The sequence below is a fragment of the Pongo abelii genome, chromosome 4, assembly GCF_028885655.2.
Source record: "Pongo abelii isolate AG06213 chromosome 4, NHGRI_mPonAbe1-v2.0_pri, whole genome shotgun sequence".
NCBI classification, from domain to species: Eukaryota; Metazoa; Chordata; class Mammalia; order Primates; family Hominidae; genus Pongo; species Pongo abelii.
Window position 1 is genome coordinate 94,915,095 of NC_071989.2, and position 21,777 is coordinate 94,936,871.

General features: G+C 40.1%; 1 protein-coding gene across 4 annotated transcripts in view; it reads left to right on the top strand.

Moving 5' to 3' along the window:
• Positions 1-285: 285 nt before the first annotated feature.
• Positions 286-21,777, top strand: part of RASA1 (RAS p21 protein activator 1) — a 121,671-nt gene continuing 100,179 nt past the window's right edge. Inside the window, exon 1 of one of the 4 annotated variants that reach the window (XM_054555038.1) lies at positions 286-2,326. In XM_054555038.1, coding sequence (XP_054411013.1) covers positions 1,788-2,326 — 539 coding nt within the window. In that variant the 5' untranslated portion in view covers positions 286-1,787. 4 annotated transcript variants of the gene reach the window in all.

Here is a 21,777-nt window from a genome sequence, read left to right on the forward strand (position 1 = left end):
AATGCATTGCCTGTATCTTGTCACCTCTTTTAGTGGTCTTTTCTCTTGTTCCTGGGTTTCTATCACAGCCACTTGCCATCCTGAGTGTTGGTTTGATCATCCTTAGCACAGAAAATATTGATCTCAAAGATCAATATCCAATGGTATTCAATGTGGGATCACTCCTGGGAGAATTTAACAATACTGTTAATTTCAAACCATGAGAAGCTCCCTCTACATGAATGCACAGTTTGTATACATTTTAGTGTAAAAGACAAAATAACACCCTTCTCCTTAATTGTATTAGAAATGAGTTTTCAGTTTATTGCTACTTTTTGAAACGATATATAATTATAACTAGCATTCTGGGACATTCTTGTCATTTGACTTGTTGAAGGTGCTTGCATTGTGGATCACGTCCTGGAGTCTTTTGCACACAAACGAGGACAAAAGTGCATTGATTAGTGTTTTCTGTGGCACCCCCTCCTCCTCATCAGTATCCAACAGACTTATAATGGCATAGGTAAGTATATGAGACAGTTGATAAAGAAAAACGTATGCATATACTGGTAGAAATCTTACTTCATAACCAGTATTTCTACCCAAATTCTCCACCCTTCTCATATGGTGCCCTTTATTTCGTTTTGGAGTTTCAGAATCTATTTTATCTGTGTGTGTGTGTGAGACAGTCATAGTGATTTATAGCATGCAACGAAAAAGAAAACATTAATAGTACCGCCCCGATCTTCAAAGCTACCTGACCCCTGCCTGGTTTCTGCGCTGCTGGTTAAGGCTGTTTTTTCCACCGGTTAGGACGTACGGAACTAGTTTCTAGGCATTTTCCTTTCCCTTTCCCCCTCCTTCCTCTCCATCGCCTCCTGGTCCCCCTCTGGTCTCTCCGGCTTTCACAGCGCCAAGCACCCGCGTGCTCAGGTACCCTTCCCTCTTCTCCCGCCCATCAAACAAAGCCCCGGGAGACAGGCGCGCGCCGCCGGCCACGCCAACAGGAGATGCGGCCGCGCCGCCACACACTTGGAACCGGAGGAGGACAGCAAGCGCGACCACGCACCGCGCGTCCCCGCCGCTTCCTTCCCTCTGGACTCTTCCTTTTCCTCCCGGCCCGGCCCCCCACCCCCGCTCCGGGAACGCGCCTGCGCACAAGCTGCCCTCTCCCTTCTCCGCCCTTCCTTCCCTCCGTCCCTCCTCCCTTGCCCCGCCTTCCTTTCTCTCTCTCCCGTTTCACTCACTGAGAGCTCCAGGTAGTGAGCAGTTCAGTCGATTTCCTCGTTACCCCGCCCCCCTTTCTCTTGCCCCCACCCCTCTCATCTGCCTGGTGGAGGATGAAGCGGCTGCAGTGGCCCCAGCCTCAGCAGCGGCACCGGCGGTGGCTGCGGTGTGGGTGGCCGGAACTGGGGTGGTGAAGAAGCGGTGGTGGCGGCTGAAGGAGCGGTAGCAGCCTCAGCCTCTTTCCCTGTGCTTCTTTTCCTCTTTAGTGCAGCGAGGAAGTTTTCGCTTCTGTACATGTGTTTGTGTGCGTGAGTGTGGGTGTGTGCGGTGAGGTTTGGGTGGCGTTTGTGCAGGCGTTGGGTTTTTTGCCCACTTGGCTTCCCGTAACCCAGGCAGCTCCGGAGCCTGGGCTGTGGCCCTAGGAGGGGGCGCGGCGGCGGGCTCTCTCCTTTTGTTGTTGTTTCCTCAGCCTGGGGAGCTGAAGGGGAGACGCGTCTGGGTGGGGCGGCTCGGAGCCCGGGCCTGGTGGCCCCTGGGGCTCCCGGGCGGGCAGGGTAGGGCAGAGTAGAGCGGGCTTCAACATGATGGCGGCCGAGGCCGGCAGTGAGGAGGGCGGCCCGGTAACAGCCGGAGCTGGAGGAGGCGGCGCGGCAGCGGGCTCCAGTGCCTATCCCGCAGTGTGTCGGGTGAAGATACCCGCGGCCCTGCCTGTGGCAGCCGCCCCCTATCCTGGGCTGGTGGAGACCGGAGTCGCTGGAACTCTGGGTGGCGGAGCCGCTTTGGGGTCAGGGTTCCTAGGAGCCGGGTCTGTGGCAGGGGCACTGGGGGGAGCCGGACTGACAGGGGGAGGTACTGCTGCTGGCGTAGCTGGTGCTGCTGCTGGCGTGGCCGGTGCTGCTGTCGCTGGACCTAGTGGAGACATGGCTCTCACCAAACTGCCCACTTCGTTGCCTGCTGAGACTCTCGGGCCGGGCGGCGGTTTTCCCCCTCTGCCCCCTCCCCCTTACCTGCCCCCTTTGGGGGCGGGCCTGGGGACAGTGGACGAAGGTGACTCTCTGGATGGACCAGAATACGAGGAGGAAGAGGTGGCCATACCGTTGACCGCTCCTCCAACTAACCAGTAAGTTAAGACTGCTGTTCAGGAATTTGGGAAGCTGGCTCCAGAAAAGAAGTGGAAATGAAGGGGTAAATCATACTTTGTCCTTTTCATCTGTGGTTTGTTAGGAAAAGTTTTTGAAGTTTCAGGTTTCTTGCGTAGGAATTTAATTTGATCACTTATCTTCCTTACAGGCATGCTACCTGGCGTCTTCCTACATTTATTGCTTCTCTGGGAAAGTGTAAAGTCTTTAAGATGGAAAGCATGAGAAAATGTGTATCTAATGAGAACCGGATATGGTTCTGTCCCTTCCAAGTTGAGGTGGTGTCCCAGGATTTAGTCAAACTGCGGCTACCAAGGCAGTCATAGTGTATATTAACCTGTGTGTGTTACTTGATAAAGCTCGATGATTAGTGAGAAGCTTTGAATACAAGTGTTTAAACGAGTACTATATTAATAATTTGAAAAATGTATTGGTTACAATGTTTTTGTTTCAGTGCACATCCCAGCTTCTGATTAGAGAAAGTATAGTGATGCAGAAGAGTCTGGGTCACTTAATGAGAACTTGGGTCAGAGAGAAAGAAAAGGAATTCTGTGAATTATAGGTGTGATTGAGAGCCTATATTCCAACAATGTATCTTCTTCCATAGGCTTGCCACTTAATATTAACGCACTGCTTTTATAGTCGAGACTTTGGAAGTACAACAGTGAGGCAAAACAAAATTAATAGAGCTTCCCTTAAACATTTTTTGTTGGTGGCCAGTATAGTATTCTATTTAAAAATTAAGTTTTACAGTCTGTAGAATATAGAGGATAATGACTTTTTTAAAATGTGAGTTAATACCTCCTCCTCACTTGTCTTAATTGAACTTAGGTGTTTATTCATAAAGGTGGACCTTGATGAAAATGTTGAGATGGGAAGTGGTATTAGGTAAAACTTGTTACAGATTTCTCATATAACTCTTAATTGACCCTTAGAATTTTAACAACCGGCCGGGCGCAGTGGCTCAGGCCTGTAATCCCAGCAATTTGAGAGCCTGAGGTGGGCGGATCACCTGAGGTCAGGAGTTCGAGACCAGCCTGGCCAACCTGGTGAAACCCTGTCTCTACTAAAAATACAAAAATTAGCCGGACGCGGTGGCACACGCCTATAATCCTAGCTACTCAGGAGGCTGAGGCAGAAGAATCGCTTGAACCCGGGAGGCGGAGGTTGCAGTGAGCCGAGATGGTGCCACTGCACTCCAGCCTGGGTGACAGAGCGAGACTCTGTCTCAAAAAAAAAGAATTTTGACAACTTTGTTGAATATCAAGAAAAAAAGATTTGGTTCATATGTTGACAGTCACTCTGGACAATTCAGAGGTTTCTTTTTTTTTTTTTTCTCCTCCCCACCACCCCAGAGATGGAGTCTCGCCCTGTTGCCCAGGCTGGAGTGCAGTGGCGTGATCTCGGCTCACTGCAACCTCTGCCTCCCGGTTTCAAGAGATTCTCCTGCTTCAGCCTCCCTAGTAGCTGGGATTACAGGCGCGTGCCACCATGTCTGGCTAATTTTTGTATTTTTAATAGAGACGAAATTTCGCCATATGGCCAAACTGGTGTCGAACTCCTGACCTCAGGTGATCCGCTGGCCTCAGGGCCTCAGCCTCCCAAAGTGCTGGGATTACAGGCGTAAGCCACGGTGCCCGGCCTTTTTTTTTTTTTTTTTTTTTTTTGGATAAGCTTCTTTGGCGCATTTAGAAAGTTCTGAAACTAATTAGGAAAAGATTCTGTTACCCTAATCCATTTTTGACTTAAGGCTACATCTTTTGATACTTAAAGTGGAAAAGTAAAGTTAGTCATATTTATGCCAACCAACGGGATGTAGTATTCAACTTTTTATATTCCTCAATAAAGGGTTCAAGTCTTTCGTCAGAGTTTTTTTTCATATTTTAATGTCTTTGTAATACAGAGTCCCTGGGAGTATTCTGGGAGTGTTAATTCCAATTTTGCTGGGCGCGGTGGCTCACGCCTGTAATCCCAGCACTTCGGGAGGCCGAGGCCGGTGGATCACGTGAAGTCCGGAGTTTGAGACCAGCCTGACCAAGATGGAGAAACCCCCTCTCTACTAAAAATACGAAATTAGCCTGGCGTGGTGGCCGGTGCCTGTAATCCCAGCTTCTCAGGAGGCTGAGGCGGGAGAATCGCTTGAACCCGGGAGGCGGAGGTTGCAGTGAGCCGAGATCCCGCCATTGCACTCCAGCCTGGGCAATAAGAGCTTAACTCTGTCTCAAACAAACAAAAAAACAATGTTACAGCACTGTTTTTGAAAAAATAGTTCAATTTTTATTAAATGCTAACAGCATACTTGGTACAATGGTTATGAAAAACAGTGCAACTTTTCATACTGAAAGAATCTAGTCTTATGCTAGTTTATAATTTAAAAATTAGGTATATTTAGGATATTGTAGTTGGAGAAAACTTTTTTTAATAGACTTCTTTTTTTTTTTTTTTTTTTGAGATGGAGTTTCGCTGTTTCGCCCAGGCTGGAGTGAAGTGGCGTGTTTTTGGCTCACTGCAACCTCCGGCCCGCCCCTCCCCACCTTCAGGTTCAAGCGATTCTCCTGCCTCAGCCTCCCGAGTACCTAGGATTACAGGTGCCCGCCACCAGGCCTGGCTAATTTTCATATTTTTGGTAGAGACAGGGTTTTGCCATGTTGGCCAGGCTGGTCTCGAACTCTGACCTCAGGTGATCCACCTGCCTCCCGAAGTGCTGGGATTACAGGTGTGAGCCACTACGCCTGGCCCAATAGACTGTTTTTTAGAGTAGTTTTAGCTTCACAGCAAAATTGAGGGGAAAATACAGGTGTTCCCATTAAATTTTTAATAATAAACATGATTGGGCTGGGGGTGGTGCCTCACGCCTGTAATCCCAGCAATTTGGGAGGCTAAGGCGAGTGGATCACCTGAGGTCAGAGTTCGAGACCAGCTTGGCCAACACGGTGAAACCCCGTCTCTACTAAAAAAAAAAAAAAATTAGCCGGTCATGTTGGCGGGCGCCTGTAATCCCAGCTGCTTGGGAGATTGAGGCAGAATTGCTTGAACCAGGGAGGGGGCGGTTGCAGTGAGCCAAGATCTGCCGTTGCACTCTAGCCTGGGCAGCAAGAGCGAAACCCTGTCTAAAAAAAAAAAAAAACACCATGATTGAGTACTTATGAAAAATTGTGAGAAATTCATTGTGTGGGATTTTCATCATTACTACATTTATTTGGAAATAAAAATTGTATGACTGTGTATATGAAACTTGTTCATGTTCTAAAAAATACCCTCCATTTCTAATATGTTTTTAAAATTTGCCACTGAGAAGTACAAATTTCCTTCTTATTTCATCTTAGTTATCAACCCAGAGTCACTGGAGGCAATGCAGTGTAGTGGTTAAGCATGCAGATTCTGAAGTTAGACAAGATTTGGGTTGGAATCCTGACTCTGCCACTTACTAGCTGGGTATTCTTGGAAAGGTCAGTTTCCCCATCCGTAAAATGGGGATAGGAATGGTACCTTCCTCATATGATTTTTTTTTTTTTAAGATTTAATGAATACCTTGATGTATTCAGCACAAAACTTGGGCATAGTAAGTGTTCGATAAATACATAGTCCCCTGTGCCCATAACTGTAATATTTTACTGTCACTAAATTGTCTACTAATTCTTTTGGTTAGAGTCTCCCTTGTTAAATGACTATTTTAGAGAATGTTTTGAACTCCAAGCCTACCATGATTAATTATATTAAGAATTTTATTTTAACTTTATAAGGGCTTCTAGCAGTAGGTTAAGCAATTTTAGAGGTGAAATTCAAGTGTTCTCTATAAATTCCTATTCCTGAATGTAGATATTCATATTTTTAAGTGGAAGGAAAAGCCTTAAAGACATTTTCAAATAATATTTATCTTTTGTAAAAGTATTGAAGAAATGTTGTTGGACTAAATACTGACTATGAGTAACTGGTCCCCTTAGTTATGGATAGCATGGTATTAAGGGAGTTTAGGTCACAGGATTGAGTCCACAAGTGGCTTGTTACTCGAGTGTTCCATGGTCAGGAAGTTAGTTCAACTTTGTTCCCAGTTAGTTTTGTGCTATTGATCACAAAAGAGTCAAATGACAATATGTAGATACACCAGTGCAAATAAATTAACACTATTAATTAGTATTTTGTACCTTGTTTTTTTGTGTACGTGGTGAATCATTAGTCTCATTTTTATTACTGAGCATTTTCATTAGTTTGGTTGAGGCTGGAAATGTTTATGTAATTTGTACTATTTATTTGAATATTTTCTTTTTTCAAAGTTTTGAGAAAAAAATTATAAAAATAAAAAAAATTCTTCCTCTCTGTTTTTCTACTATAAAAGTTTCTATATCTAAAACTGCTAACAGATTTCTTTTTCGAGAGCGAAAAGGTTAAATTAAAGAAGTTTGTCACTACATAATTTTTTGGAGTTTCTTTTCATGGTTCTCATTTTTTTCTTCTGCGGGGTTAGGGGCAGTGGTGGTAAAGGTATATTGTTTGTGTAGTGCACCATCAATTATATGTAGAGATTTTTAACTGTGAGTCTGCAGTAGCAAGTGGCCATTGGTGAGACTCCAACCCACAGATATATACTGCTTGCTCTTAGGGTATTTGGAATATTTGGCAATTGTCACCATTTAAGAATAGAGATTTATTTTGTTTATTATTATTATTTTTTTTTATTTGAGATGGAGTCTTGCTCTGTTACCCAGGGTGGTGTGCAGTGGTGTGATCTTGGCTCGCTGCAACCTCCACCTCCCGGATTCAGGCGATTCTCCTGCCTCTGCCTCCCCAGTAGCTGGGGTTACAGGTACACACCACCATGCCCAGCTAATTTTGTATTTTTAGTAGAGACGGGGTTTCACTCTGTTGGCCAGGCTGGTCTCGAACTCCTAACCTCAGGTGATCCGCCTGCCTTGGCCTCCCAAAATGCTGGGATTACAGGTGTGAGCCACCTCGCGGCCAATAGGAAGATTTCATATTTAAGAAGTCTCAACTTCTAGCATCTCTAGAAAACCCACTGGACTTGGCTATACCTGGTGGCCATTCCTGCTTGAGACTAGATTGCCGGAGCTGAGTAGCGGTTGACCCTTTTAGGTGGGTACTGAGGTCTCCATTTGCGGTCTCCACCAGGTCTGCTTTGCCTTTGCTATTGCAGTATTTGCCTGGCATCTGGCCTGGATCTTATGCTGAACCTAATATTCAGACTTCTCAAGTCTGAAACTTTAAGGAAAAGAAAATAAGAAATGTAAATAGTACCTCTCTTTTTTTAAAAAATCATTTTACTGTCTCTACAAAAATAAAATCATTCTTATTAAGTCAAATAATTGGTGAAGGTTAATGTTAGAACATGTAGCATTCATTAACTTTGTCACTGATTGCATTATACATATGGGTGAGCCATTGTTTCTTAATAAAAATGGGGGTGAGACTTGCTAAGATTAGTTACGGACAATGATTGATGACCAGAACTCATATTTTTTACTGTGTTTGTATAAGTAGCAGAGAAGTATAGTAGGTGCTTCAAGGGTTACAAGAGTGAAATGCCCCTTTTCTCAATGGGAGAAAAGGGAGTATTAGATCTAGTAGGAAATTAAGTAAACCAATTACTGTGATTCAGGCTAGGTTAAGATAAATATCACGAGTGAAGTATGAGCAAAGGTCATGAGGGTTAAAAGAAAAAGAAATTTATGTAATTAGGATCAGTAAATTCTTTGAGGAAAAATAGTAGGTATGTTTTTCCTGCTACTTAATTTATTTTCTGAGCAAGAGGTTATTGGTTCTGATGCTCTTCGCTTAATGATTCTATCAGGAAAACATAATTATGAATTAGATGAGTTTAAACTTTTCACCCTTAGTGAAGAGTCTGGTCTACAGAACTTTTAGTTACCTGTAGTCTGGAGGGAAGTTGACAGTGATGTCTGTAGTGACTGAGGTACAGAGCACAGTTGAATGCTGGAATCGGTATGGATCATTGATTAGCCACTTTGGGGAAAACAGGCAGACATTACTGGAAAAGCTAAAAAGGACAGCCATAAATTAGGAAGGGAAAAGGAAAAATGAAGGGTAGACTTTCTGGTTGCTTTACTTCTCTCTCTTTACTGGCCATTGGTGAAATGAACAGAGTCCCTTTAAGAACGCTTAAATACCCAAAAAAGTACCTTTTGGGGAGAAGATTTTTTATGGTGATTATTAACTATAACAATGGTTACCACTGACATTTTTTGTTGTTGTTGTTGCTTACTGCCAAACAAGAACAGTTCTAATTGGTTTATTTGTATTGTTTCGATTATCTATTGCTGCATAATAAAGCACTCCAAAACATAGTGGCTAAAACAATTGTGTATTTGCCCTTGATTCTAAAATTTGTGTATGGCTTTATGGTGACTTCTCCACATGTGATCTGTTGGCTATACTGTCCACTGTGGCTTCTTAACTCATAAATCTAGTGCCTCAACTGGGACGGCTGGAGCAGCTGGTAGATAGCTGGGCATTTCCCTCTCTCTTCCTACCCATGTTGCCTCTCCACTTGAAGAAGATTGGCCTTCTGTTTTTTTTTTTTTTTTTTCCCCTGAGATGGAGTCTTGCCCTGTCACCCAGGCTGAAGTGCAGTGGTATGGCTCACTGCAACCTCTGCCTTCCGGGTTCAAGCGTTTCTCCTGTCTCAGCCTCCCAAGTAGCTGGCATTACAGGTGTGTGTCACCACATCCAGCTAATTTTTGTATTTTTCATGGAGATGGGGTTTCACCATGTTGGCCAGGCTGGTCTCGAACTCCTGACCTCGTGATCTGCCACCTCGGCCTCCCAAAGTGCTGCGATTACAGGCATGAGCCACTGTGCCCAGCCAGCTTGGCCTTCTTCACAGCATGGCAGCTATGGCAGTTCCGTGAAAGACCTTTCCAAGCCCTAGTGTGCTGGTATTTATCAAGCTTCTGTGTTCCTCATCCTTGCTAATGTTCCAATGGTGAGTGCTGGTCACATAACCCAGTGTGCATTAAATATGGGAGGGGACTATAAAATGGCATGAATACAGCAAGTTGAGCTTTCCTCGGGGCACCAAAGTAACAGTACCATATGTATTACTTATTTTCATGTAATACCAGATAATAGAATACTAGTAGTGAGGGACAGGGTGGGAGATAGGGCAAATACTTATGAGTTCTTCCTTCAGGCCCAGCAAGCTTAGTTGTCTTTCATTAAATGAGTCAAATTTCTCCACAATAGATGTTGCTTTTTGGGTACCATTACCTTAATTTTAAACCAAAAATACTGAATACGGATGTTGGTTATTGTTTGAATATGCAGGTATTTCTGTGTTACCTTGAAATCACTGGCAGTACATTTCAGTTTTGTGCTACGTTAAAAATTGTTGTTATTAGATACAACTTATTGATAACTATGTATGTCTTGTCACATCTCTACAGGATTTAGAGTATGATGATTTTAGGTGTTTTAGAGGTTATGTGATTTAGTGAGTAAAATAATGAACAGTATGGGGGACAAAAAGAAATATACAATTCTACAGTCGTTGGAAGATGAGGCATTACTGATAGGGAAATAAGATGATAAAAGTAGTCTACAGATACGTTGTACAGGTAAATTTTTCAAATTGAGAGGATAGTTGCCAAAGAGTGAAAGAATGAAAGTAAATGAAAGAATGATATTGAAATTTCATACCATAATTCTCTTGAAGGAAATTTCAGTGTCATTCTTTCGTTTAGGATTATTACAGTGAGAAAGTGTGATTAACTTTTGTAGTGTTTGTGTTTCAAATTGTAGTCAAGTTGTTATGTGTAACGTAGAGTTTTAGTTACAGAGGGAAGCTTCTCTGCTTAGATACAGAAGTAGCCTTAGGAAGAGTGACTTGCTTCTCTCTACCCTACACCCTAGCTAAGTTCATATAACTAGGTAGTGGTAGAACTGGGACAGAATCCAATTCTCATAATGTTTCACATATATTTAGATTTGGGTAATATTTATAATTCATTTGTTTTAATTTTACAGGGGACTAGAAGCAAAGGCTCAGTATTTGCTAATCATTTGCTATATGTCAGGTACTTTATATAGATTATCTTATTGAATTCTTACAATGATATAGTGAGAATGGGCATCATCCTCATGTTGAGAAAACTGAGTGATAGAGCTGGAATTTTAATGTAAATACTATGCTTTTTATTTTGTCTTGCCCCCTTCCATTACATAGAATGTACACACATATATGCACCCACATAAAACTTAACGTACTTCAGGGCTGGCAGTAACTGGCATTTTGGACTTAATAGTTCCCCCCTGTCCCCCATAGTCATAGGTTGAGGCCTTAACCACCAATGTAACTGTATTTGGATATGCAGCCTTTAAAAGAGGTAATTAAGGTTAAATGAGGTCATAAGGGTGACTCGTGAATCCTATAGGACGGGTACCTTTATAAGAAGAGGTACCAGGAGTATGAGTGCATCGAGAAAAGGTCATGTGAGGACATGGTGAGGAGGCCTTCATGTGTCAGCTAAGGAGAGAGGCCTGACCAGAAACCAAGCTTGCCAGCACTTTGATAGTTCAATTTCCAGCATGCAGAACTGTGAAAAAATAATTTCTGTTCTTTAAGCCACCCAGACTCTGGTATTTCATTATAGCAGCCCAAACTGACTAATACATGGGTAACTCTACATCTTTAAAAATGGATTTGGATTATTTTGGAGCAGATTAAATTCATGTCTGCTGCTTGAGAAATAAGGTCCTCGTTCTTTTAATTTCTTTCACTGTGGGAGAGAAAATCTTGCCTTACTTATACCTCTTTCTTTGTTAGTCAGTGACCTTTATCTTTTTTGGCCGTACTTCTGTTGAAAGATAGAAAGCATATTTAAATGCATGTCTGATTATTATAGTGTGGAAAGATCCTACACATGACCATGGTAGCCATGGAATATCCTATGGATAAGCTGTTACTCCAGCAAATTTTCTGTATTCAATGTGTATTCATTGTTGTAACATTTTACTTTAAAAATTTCCTTTCTCTAATACATCTGTCTCAGATGGGAAAAGACTTAGGGAAAGACTTAGAGATCTCCCTCACCTCTTTTAAGTGTTTTTTGTAGGAATAACTTGCTAAACTGGGTTCATATTAGACATTTGTGTAACGATAGACCATATCTCACCTATATTCTTTTCTATCTAAATATTGATTCATTTCTCTAATTTTTAAATCTTTTTATTTTGAGATAATTGTAGATTCATATGCAGTTTTAAGAAATAAGACAGATGGGCTGGGTGCGGTGGCTCACGCCTGTAATCCCAGCACTTTGGGAGGCCGAGGCGGGTGGATCACAGGGTCAGGAGATCGAGACCATCCTGGCTAACACGGTGAAACCCCGTCTCTACTAAAAATACAAAAAAAAAAAAAAAAATTAGCTGGGCGTGGTGGTGGGCGCCTGCTACTCGGGAGGCTGAGGCAGGAGAATGGCATGAACCCGGGAGGCGGAGCTTGCAGTGAGCCGAGATCATGCCACTGCACTCCAGCCTGGGCGACAGAACGAGACTCCGTCTCAAAAAAAAAAAAAAAAAAATGAGATGTACTTGTTCATCCATTTTACCTCAGTGGTAACATCTTGCATAACTATAGTGCAGTATCAAAACCAGGACATTGACATTGCTGTAATCCACCTATTTTGTTCACATTTCACCAGTTTTACATATACTCATTTGTGTGTGTGCATGCATGGGTGTGTGATATATTTAGTATTTAGTTATATGCAGTATTATAACATGTAAATTTGTATAATCATTACCATACTAGAGATACAGAAGAGTTTCTTCACCACTAGGATCTCTCGTGCTGTGTTTTTATAACCAGAGTCTCCTTCCTCTTTCCTTATTCCCTGGTAACTGCTAATTTGTTTTTTTTGGGTCATTTAAAGAAGATTATGTGGGCTGGGTGCAATGGCTCACTCCTGTAATCTCAGCACTTTGTGAGGCTGAGGCAGTTGGATCGCTTGAGCCCAGGAGTTCAAGACCAGCCTGGGCAACATGGCGAAACCTTGTCTCTACAAAAAAAACAAAAGTTAGCTGTTCGTGGTGTTGCACACCTGTAGTCCCAGCTACTCAGGAGGCTGAGGTGGGAGGATCACCTGAGCCTATGAGGTTGAGGCTGCAGTGAGTTATGATTGTGCCACTGCACTCCAGCCTGGGTGACAGAATGAGACCCTGCCTCAAAATGGAATCAAATAGTATGTAACCTTTTGGGATTGGCATTTGTCACTCAGCATAATTTGTCAAGTTCGTGTAAGTTGAAGTATCAATATTTTGCCTTTTTTTCATTGCTGAATAGTAGTCCATGGTATGGATGTGCCACAGTTTGTTTAACCATTCAGCCATTGGGGAACATTTGGGTCATTTCTAGTTTTGGGTATTATAAAAAAAACTGCTATAAACATTTGTATATATGTTTTTGTGTGAACATAAGTTTTCATTTCTGTCATTTAAGTCCCCGAGAGTACAATTACTGGATTGTATGATAGTTGCATGTTCACTTTTATAAGAAATTGCCAGCATTTTCTATAATGACTATACATTTTTACATTCTCACCAGCAACGTATGAGAGATCCGGTTTCTCTGTGTCTTAACCAGCATTTGATGATATCATCATTTTTTATTTTAGCCTTTCTGTTTTTACTGATATCTCATTGTGGTTTTGATTAACATTTTTCTAATGTCTAATTATATTAGTCAGGGTTCTCCAGAGAGAATCAATAAGATACATGCATATATAAAAGGGTGTTTATTAGGGAGAATTGGCTTATGCCATTACAAAGTCAAAATCCCACAATAGGCCATCTGCAAGCTAGCCAATGAGAAAAGCTGGTACCACGTCCAAGTTGGAAAGCCTCAAAACCAGGAAAGCTGGCAGTCTGAGGCCAAAGGCCTGATACCCCCAGGGAGGCTGCTAGCCTGAGTCCTGGAGTCCAGAGACCAAAGAACCTGGAGTTTGATGCCTGAGGGCAAAAGCAAAGTATCCCTCACTAGAAGGGGGTGGGGAACTCAGCAAGCTGGCTCTGTTTCTCTTTCTGCCTACTTTGTTCTGGCAGCCGATTGGATTGGATGGTGCCCACCCAGAGTGGGTCTTACTCTCCTCATTCACTGACTCACATGCCAGTCTCTTCTGTAAACACCCTCACAGACACACCCAGAAACAATGCTTCACCAGCCATCAATGCATCCCTCAGTCCAGTAAAGCTGACGCCTAATATTAACCACCACAGTAATGATGTTGGAAAATCTTTTTATTTATTTCTTTTTTTTTTTGACAGTGTCTTGCTCTGTTGCCCAGGCTGGAATGCAGTGGCACGATAATGGCTCATTACAACTTCCACCTTCCAGGTTCAAGTGATTTTCCTGCCTCAGCCTCCCGAGTAGCTAGAATTACAGACACCTGCCGCCACGCCTGGCTAATTCTTGTATTTTTAGTAGAGACAGGGTTTCACCATGTTGGCCAGACCGGTCCTGAACTCCTGACCTCAAGTGATCCACCTGCCTCAGCCTCCCAAAATGCTGGGATTACAAGCATGAGCCACCTCGCTCAGCTGAAAAATCTTTTCATGTGCTTTTTCCGTCTGTATACCTTCTTTGGTGAAATGTCTGTGTTTTTGGCCCATTTTCAAATTGGACTTTTTAAAATTGTTGAGTTTCAAGAGGTTCAACCCATATTGTAACATGTGTCAGAATTTTCTTTCTTTCTTTTTTTTGAGACAGAGTCTCGCTCTGTTGCCCAGGCTGGAGTGCGGTGGTGCAATCTCGGCTCACTGCAAACTCCACCTCCCCGGTTCATGCCATTCTCCTGCCTCAGCATCCTGAGTAGCTGGACTCTAGGTGCCTGCCACCATGCCAGGCTAATTTCTCTTTTTTTTTTTTTAAGGCTGAATAATAGTCCATTGCATGTATATATCACCTTTTGTTTACCCAGTTATCCATTGAAGTTTTGGGCTGCTTGCACCTTTTGGCTATGGTTCCCAGTGTGTACATGGTATATAAATATCTGTTCCAGTGCCTGCTTTCATTTTGGGTATATACCCAGGCGTGGAATTGCTGAATCATATGGTAATTCTGTTTTTAATTTTTTAAGGAATCATCATACTGTTTTCCACAGTGACCACACCATTTTATAGTCCCAGCAGCAATGCACAAGGGTTAGAATTTCTCTGCATCCTTGCCAACACTTTTTTTTTTTTTTTTTTTTTGAGACGGAGTTTCGCTCTTGTTGCCCAGGCTGAAGTGCAATGGCGCGTCTCGTCTCACTGCAGTCTCGTCTCACTGCAATCTCGTCTCACTGCAGTCTCCACCTCTTGAGTTCAAGTGATTCTCCTGCCTCAGCTTCCCGAGTGCCAACACTTTTTATTTTCTATTTTCTTAATAATAGCTATCCTAGTAGGTGTGAAGTAGTAACTGGTTTTGATTTGCATTTTCCTAAGATTAGTGTTGTTGAGCATCTTTTCATGTGCTTATTGGCCATTTGTATATATATCTTTTTTTTGGAGAAATGTCTATTGCCCATTTTTGTTTTTGTTTTTTTGAGACAGAGGCTTGCTCTGTTGCCCAGGCTGGAGTGCAGTGACACGATCTCGGCTCACTGCAACCTCTGCCTCCTGGGTTTAAGCGATTCTCCTGTTTCAGCCTCCCAGCTAGCTGGGATTACAGGCGCATGCCACCATGCCTGGCTAATTTTTGTGTTTTTAGCAGAGATGGGGTTTCACCATGTTGGCCAGGATGGTCTTGAACTCCTGACCTCAAGTGATCCACCAGTCTCAGCCTCCCAAAGTGCTGGGATTACAGGTGTGAGCCACCGCCCCCAGCCTATTGCCTATTTTTGAGTTGAGTTTTTTTGTTTTCGTAGGAGTTCTTTATATGTTCTTGGTATTAATCCCCCATCAGCTATATGATTAGCAAATATTTTTGCCCATTCCACAGGCTACTTTTTAGTTTTGTTGATAGTGTCTTTTGATGCATTTAATTTAATTTTGATGAATTCCAGCTTGTTTTTTTTCTTTTGTTGCCTATAAGTTTTATTTCAGTCATCAACTATGATTTGAAAACCTCTGGAGTAGAAGGATAGTCTATTGTTTTTATCTACATTTCTGCTTTTCTCATTGTTTTTTCTTCTTTCTTGGTGTTTCAAGATTCCTTCTTTTATTGAAGAATTTCCTTATTCTTTAAAGGTATGTCTGCTAGTAACAATTTATTCGTTTTCCTTTTGCCTGTGAATGTCATTATTTCACCATTATTCCTGAAAGATAGTTTCACCACAAATAAAGTTTACAGTTGACAATTCTTTTCTTTCAGAAGTTGAAAAATTTTGTGCCACTTTTCTTCTGTCCTTTGTAGTTTCAGATGATAAATCTCTTGCCACTTGAATTGGTGTTCCCCTATAAAGTAATGTGTCTTTTCTCTGTAATTGCTTTCAAAATCCTTATCTTTGTTTTCAGAAGTTTAGTGATATGTCAGGGTTTCTGTGGGTTTACCTATTTGAGATTTGATCACTTCCTGGATCTGTAGGTTTATGTTTTTTTCCAAATATGGATGTTTTCAGCCATTATTTTTGAATACCCTTTCAATTCCATCCTCTTTTCTTTGGGACTCCAGTGATACGGAGTTAGATCTTACATTACTGTCTTACAGATCCTCAAGACTTTTAACTTCTTTTTAGTCATTTTTCTTCCTGTTGTTCAGATTGGGTAAATTCTGTTGATCTGTTGGTCCTCAAGTTCACAGATTCTGTCTTCTGTCATCTACTATTGAGCCCATTAAGTTGAAAAAAATAATTTTTAAATTGACAAAAATTGTGTATGTGTGTTGTGTACAACAGATATTTTGATATATGTATGCATTGTGGAATGGCTAAACTGAGCTAATTAACCTGCGTTACCTTATGTACTGAGCATTTTTTTTTTTGTGCTGAAAACACAATCGTAGGAATTTAAAGTATGCAGTAAATTATTATTATAAACTATGGACACCATGTTTGTACCATAGATCTCTTGAACTTATTCCTCTTAACTGAAATTTATCTCCTTTGATCAACATTTCCTCACCTGTCTAGTAAGTTTTGTTTTGTGTGTGTGTGTGTGTTTTTTTTTTTGGTTGTTATTATAGCTTGTTTTATCATCATTCGGTTGGTTTTACAACTTTTTTCTTTGCTGAAATTTTCTGTTTTTTAAATCTGTTTTAAAAGAATTTGTAATTGATTGTTGAAGTGTTTTTAATGATAGCTGATTGAAAATTAAAAACCTTTCCAACATCTAATACACATCAACATTAACATGTTTATTTTCTTTTTCTCATCCAAGTTGTGATTTTCTTGGTTCTTGGTATGATGGGTGAGTTTTGATTGTATGTTGGACATTTTGGCTTCTAGATAATTTTTAAATAATCACTTTTCCCCTAAATATGATTAATGTATGTTTACTATAGAAAATTTGGAGATTAGAAAATATGAAGAAAAACCAATCCTTACTTTTACTACCAAAGGTAATAATCACTGTTAAGTTTTGGTATATTATATATATCTAAAATACATCTGTATATATCCCTATCCCCCTAAATATGATTATAGCTAACATTTTCACATATGAGGACATTGAGATGTGGAGGGTTTTAGGTAACTTTCCCAAGTCACAGAGCCTACCAAGTGATACAAACCCAAGCTTTTGACCCCTAAGTCTATTTAACTACTATGCTACATTCCTGCTTCTGTTTTTCCTCCTTAATGCTTCAGAAAAATTGTTTCAGTAGGAGAATGAAGTTCTTTGAGGAGGAATTAGGGTGTTATAGCCATCTTAAGGGACTTAATACAGTGTTTATTTTGGGTAGTTCAGTATTTATGGATATTCATGTACTTGCATGCATTCTGGAGGTTATCTCAGGCAATAGAGAAATGAGCTTTGATACTTCTGTATATGCATTTATTTAGAGATATTTGTATCAACAAATACCCCCTTAAGGTTGAAGGCCTTTTCTTTTTGACAGATTTTTAAATCTTTTTTCAAGACAAATGCAGAAATATGAAACAACATATTACGAAACCCAATTTTTTTCTTATCAGTGTTAAAATGAAATTATGTTATTTGAGGACCTTTTATATGTTGTTTTCTTAAGGCTGCAGTTTCTAAGAACCTATCAGTGATAAAGTGAGGATGTAATTGTAGTGTTTTAATTGAACCATTGTTAACTTTCTTATTTATTGAACAGCCACTGTATAGGAATTCTTTCATACATTATGTCACTTAAGTGACTATAGGTTGCTTTCTCTCTCTATATAGACAGACAGGTGGGTAGGCAGATGGTAAGCTTAGTTGTTCACTCACATCAGTTGGGTTTTAGGGTGGCTGCCAAAGCATGGATTTAGAAGAAATTATTAATCACTGCATTAAGTAGTGACCATATGAAAACTTAGGAATATTTTACTGTCTTTTAGTTCCTCGTTGATGAAGAAAGCTAATCCAGGTATCTGGAGTGGAACTATTCTCTACTTAGACTTAGGGGACACTGCAATGCTTTAATGCTGGTGGTAGAAGAAATAAAATTTCAGTTAGATTTAGTAGTTCTTTGGAATCATGTCGTAATTCTCCACATTTGTCATCATTGGTAATTAAAAAGAATATAACTATTGTTTGTTTGTATTTGTTTGTGTTTGGTTAGCACATAAATCTGATTAATTTCTCATGAAATTTGGAAAAAAGGAACACAAACCTCACACTAACAGGAAATCATATCCTCTAGTTAATATTAGGATTCCTGAATATCTTCCTTTTGTATGATCATTGGGATCAAAATCTTTTTATCATGAAACTGTTTTTGAAATTATAACAGAAGTGAATAGGAAATAACCTAATACTTTTGTTTTGACATTGTTTTTTAAGAACCTTATCTATGTTATAAAATAACATTTAACATTAAAGTTAGTGTCAGAAATCATAAAACTTTTAAAGTGCTGCGGAGATAATGGTACCATTTATTTATTTATTTATTTATTTTGAGATGGAGTCTTGTTCTGTCGCCAGGCTGTAGTGCAGTGGTGTGATCTCGGTTCACTGCAACCTCTGCTTCCTGGGTTCAAGCGATTCTTCTGCCTCAGCTTCCCGAGTAGCTAGGACTACAGGCGAGTGCCACCACGCCCAGCTAATTTTTATATTTTTTAGTAGAGATGGGGTTTCACTATGTTGGCCAGGATGGTCTTGATTTCTTGACCTCGTGATCCTTCCTCCTCGGCCTCCCAAAGTGCTGGGATTACAGGCGTGAGCCACCGCGCCTAGCAATGGTACCTTTTAATTAATTTTTGTGGAAATGGTATTATCTTCCTAGTGCACAGGGCCCTTGAGAGAGTACAGTGGAATAAAAGTTTAAATATAATAGGAGACAAATTGTGTTATGCTTTGAATGCTATGGTAATGGCTTGTGCATAGCATTGTAGTGTAGATATGTGGAATCGTAATGCAATTCTCTTCTTAACTTTTAAAAACAATTTTTTTAAGATTTCAGTCAGTCTCTTTTTTATTTTTTTATTTTTTTGAGACAAAGTCTCGCTCTGTCGCCTAGGCTGGAGTGCAGTGGCTCGATCTTGGCTCACTGCAACCCTTCACCTCCCAGGTTCAAGCGATTCTTCTGTCTCAGCCTTCTGAGTAGCTGGGATCATAGGTGCACACCACCACGTCCAGCTAATTTTTGTATTTTTAATAGAGATGGGATTTCGCCATGTTGGCCAGGCTGGTCTCGAACTCCTGACCCTAGGTAATCTGCCTGCGTCAGCCTCCCAGAGTGCTGGGATTACAGGTCTGAGCCACCATGCCCGGCCAGTCGGTCTCTTTTTCTCCTTTCCCACTCTAACCAGTTATCTAGATTGTTCTATTCTACCTCCGAAATAGATCTAACATCTTTCTTTTATTATTATTATTATTATTTTTTTGTGTTGGAGTTTCACTCTGTAGCCCAGGCTGGAGTGCAGTGGCATGATCTTGGCTCACTGAAACCTCTGCCTCCCGCTTCAAGCAATTCTCATGCCTCAGCCTCCCGAGTAGCTGGGATTACAGGCGCGTGCCACCACCCCTGGCTAATTTTTGTATTTTTTTAGTAGAGTCAGGGTTTCACCATGTTGGCAAGGCTGGTCTCGAATGCCTGACCTCAAGTGATCCACTCGCATTTGGTCTCCCAAAAGGATCTAACATTTCTTTTTTATTTCCTTTACTTTGATTCACACCCTCGTTTTCTCTTTCTTCTCCTATTAGAATGGTCTGTTACTTTTTTCCCTTTTACTGATCTCTTCCTCAGCCAATTGATAACTCTTTATTATTGGCTTTCAAAATGTTTAACTTCAACCCAAGTAAAAATTAAGAAATTCCTGATACATTGTGACACAGAGCTTATGTGTATATTTAAATTTAAAAAACTCCCGCCCCCGCAAAGGTTTAATGAAAAATAACCTTTTAAATTACTACTTGTGATACAATTCTATTTTCATTTTAATTCTGTTATACTCTACTTAAAAATTACTGGTAGAAAGCAACTAAGTTGAATTTGAAACTCCCAGCAGTTTGAAAAATTGCTTTATTTTACTTTCAGTGTAATCTTGTAAAGACAAATTTTATACTTTCTTAAAACCCTTTTGTGGATCTATTGTTTACAGAGTAGTGGCCTTCAGATATAATTTTGATCATGACTCACTGAAAGAAATAGATTTTACACCTGTGACCCAGCATACACATATGCATAAACGTATACACACACACACACACACACCATATGTATATACACCATATATATACACCATGTATATATATACCATATATATACACCATATATATACACACACCATATATATATACACCATATATATATACTATATATATACATACACCATATATATACACACCATATATATATACACCATATATATACACCATATATATATACACCACATACATATACACCACATACATATACACCACATAGATATACACTATATATATACACACCGTGTATATATATACACACCGTGTATATATATACACACACACCATATATATATACACACACCATATATATATATACACACACCATATATATATATATATATATATATATATATATATATACCAGAAGCAATTTTATGCCTCTCTGTTTACTATTTCTTCTGTTGGGACACGTTTCTCCCTACCTTGATTACATGACAGACTTTCATTTATTCTTCTGAATACAGCTGGGACATTCTTGAAGTTGATGTAATATGACAAAAAAAAGATTCCTTTGCAAACAGTGGCAGCAACTATGTCATCAAACCAACTTGGAAAGAATTGTTTTCTCAGAGAATTAAACCACACGAAATCAATTAAATCAATGTGCAATGAATTACACAAGTTTTCTGGTTAGAAAGACCTGACAGTACCTGCTTGGTAATACTGGCTTATTTAAATAATAGGGATTGTAGCAAACGATGTGGTCATAATGGACTCATGTAAAATGGAGCCTTATTAAGGGTTAGCTTGTCAGGTGTCATCTAATTTCAAGTGAGTGGGCTTTTTTTAGCCCAAGGATGGAACCTGTTTCTGGTGGAGTTATTCTTGTAATTATGTAAATGTTTTTATTAGATATATGCTTTTTTTTTGGGTCCAGATTGCATGCTCAACTTTACCCCAAGTATTTGTGTTGGAAAATTTGAAATTTGCAGAAAAGTTGCAAGAATACTGAGTAACTTTACATTTTGTCACATTTTAGTTTGTCCCTTTCTTAGTTTGTCCCTTTCTCTTTATACACACGTATATATTATTTTTGCTGAACTGTTTAAAAGTTGCAGAGATCTTGTTCTTTTCCACTGAAATATTATCATGTGTTTCCCAAGAATAAGGACAATAGCCTACAAAGCCAAATATAATGAATTTAACATTAATATATTATTCATATATCGTCAGTTGTTCCTATAGTGTCGTTTATATTTGTCTGTTTTAATGAACTGCATTTAATTGTTATGTCTTTTTTGTCTCCTTTAATCTAGAACAGTCCTTTTTGCTTTTTATTTCTTTTGTAACTTTAGCATTTTTGAAGTGTTTAGGATAGTTCTGCAGAATGTGTCTCAATTTGTATTTGATTGTTTTCTCATAGTTAGATTAACCATTACTGGCAGAGATATGCCATAGGTCATGAGTTCTCAGTACATAGGGGCACATGATGTCAATTATACTATTGATGATGTACCTAAGTTTGACCTTGGTTAAGGTGGGTTCCACCAGATTTTGCTATTATGAAAGATACCTTTCCCTTTATAATTAATAAATAATAAGTACCCATTGGTTTTAATAACCATTGATTATTTTTACCTGAATCATTTATTTTCTTGTAATGATACTGTAAAATGGTGGTTTTTCCCTCTATTTGTAATTTCGTTGAAATTTATTAGTTAGCAAT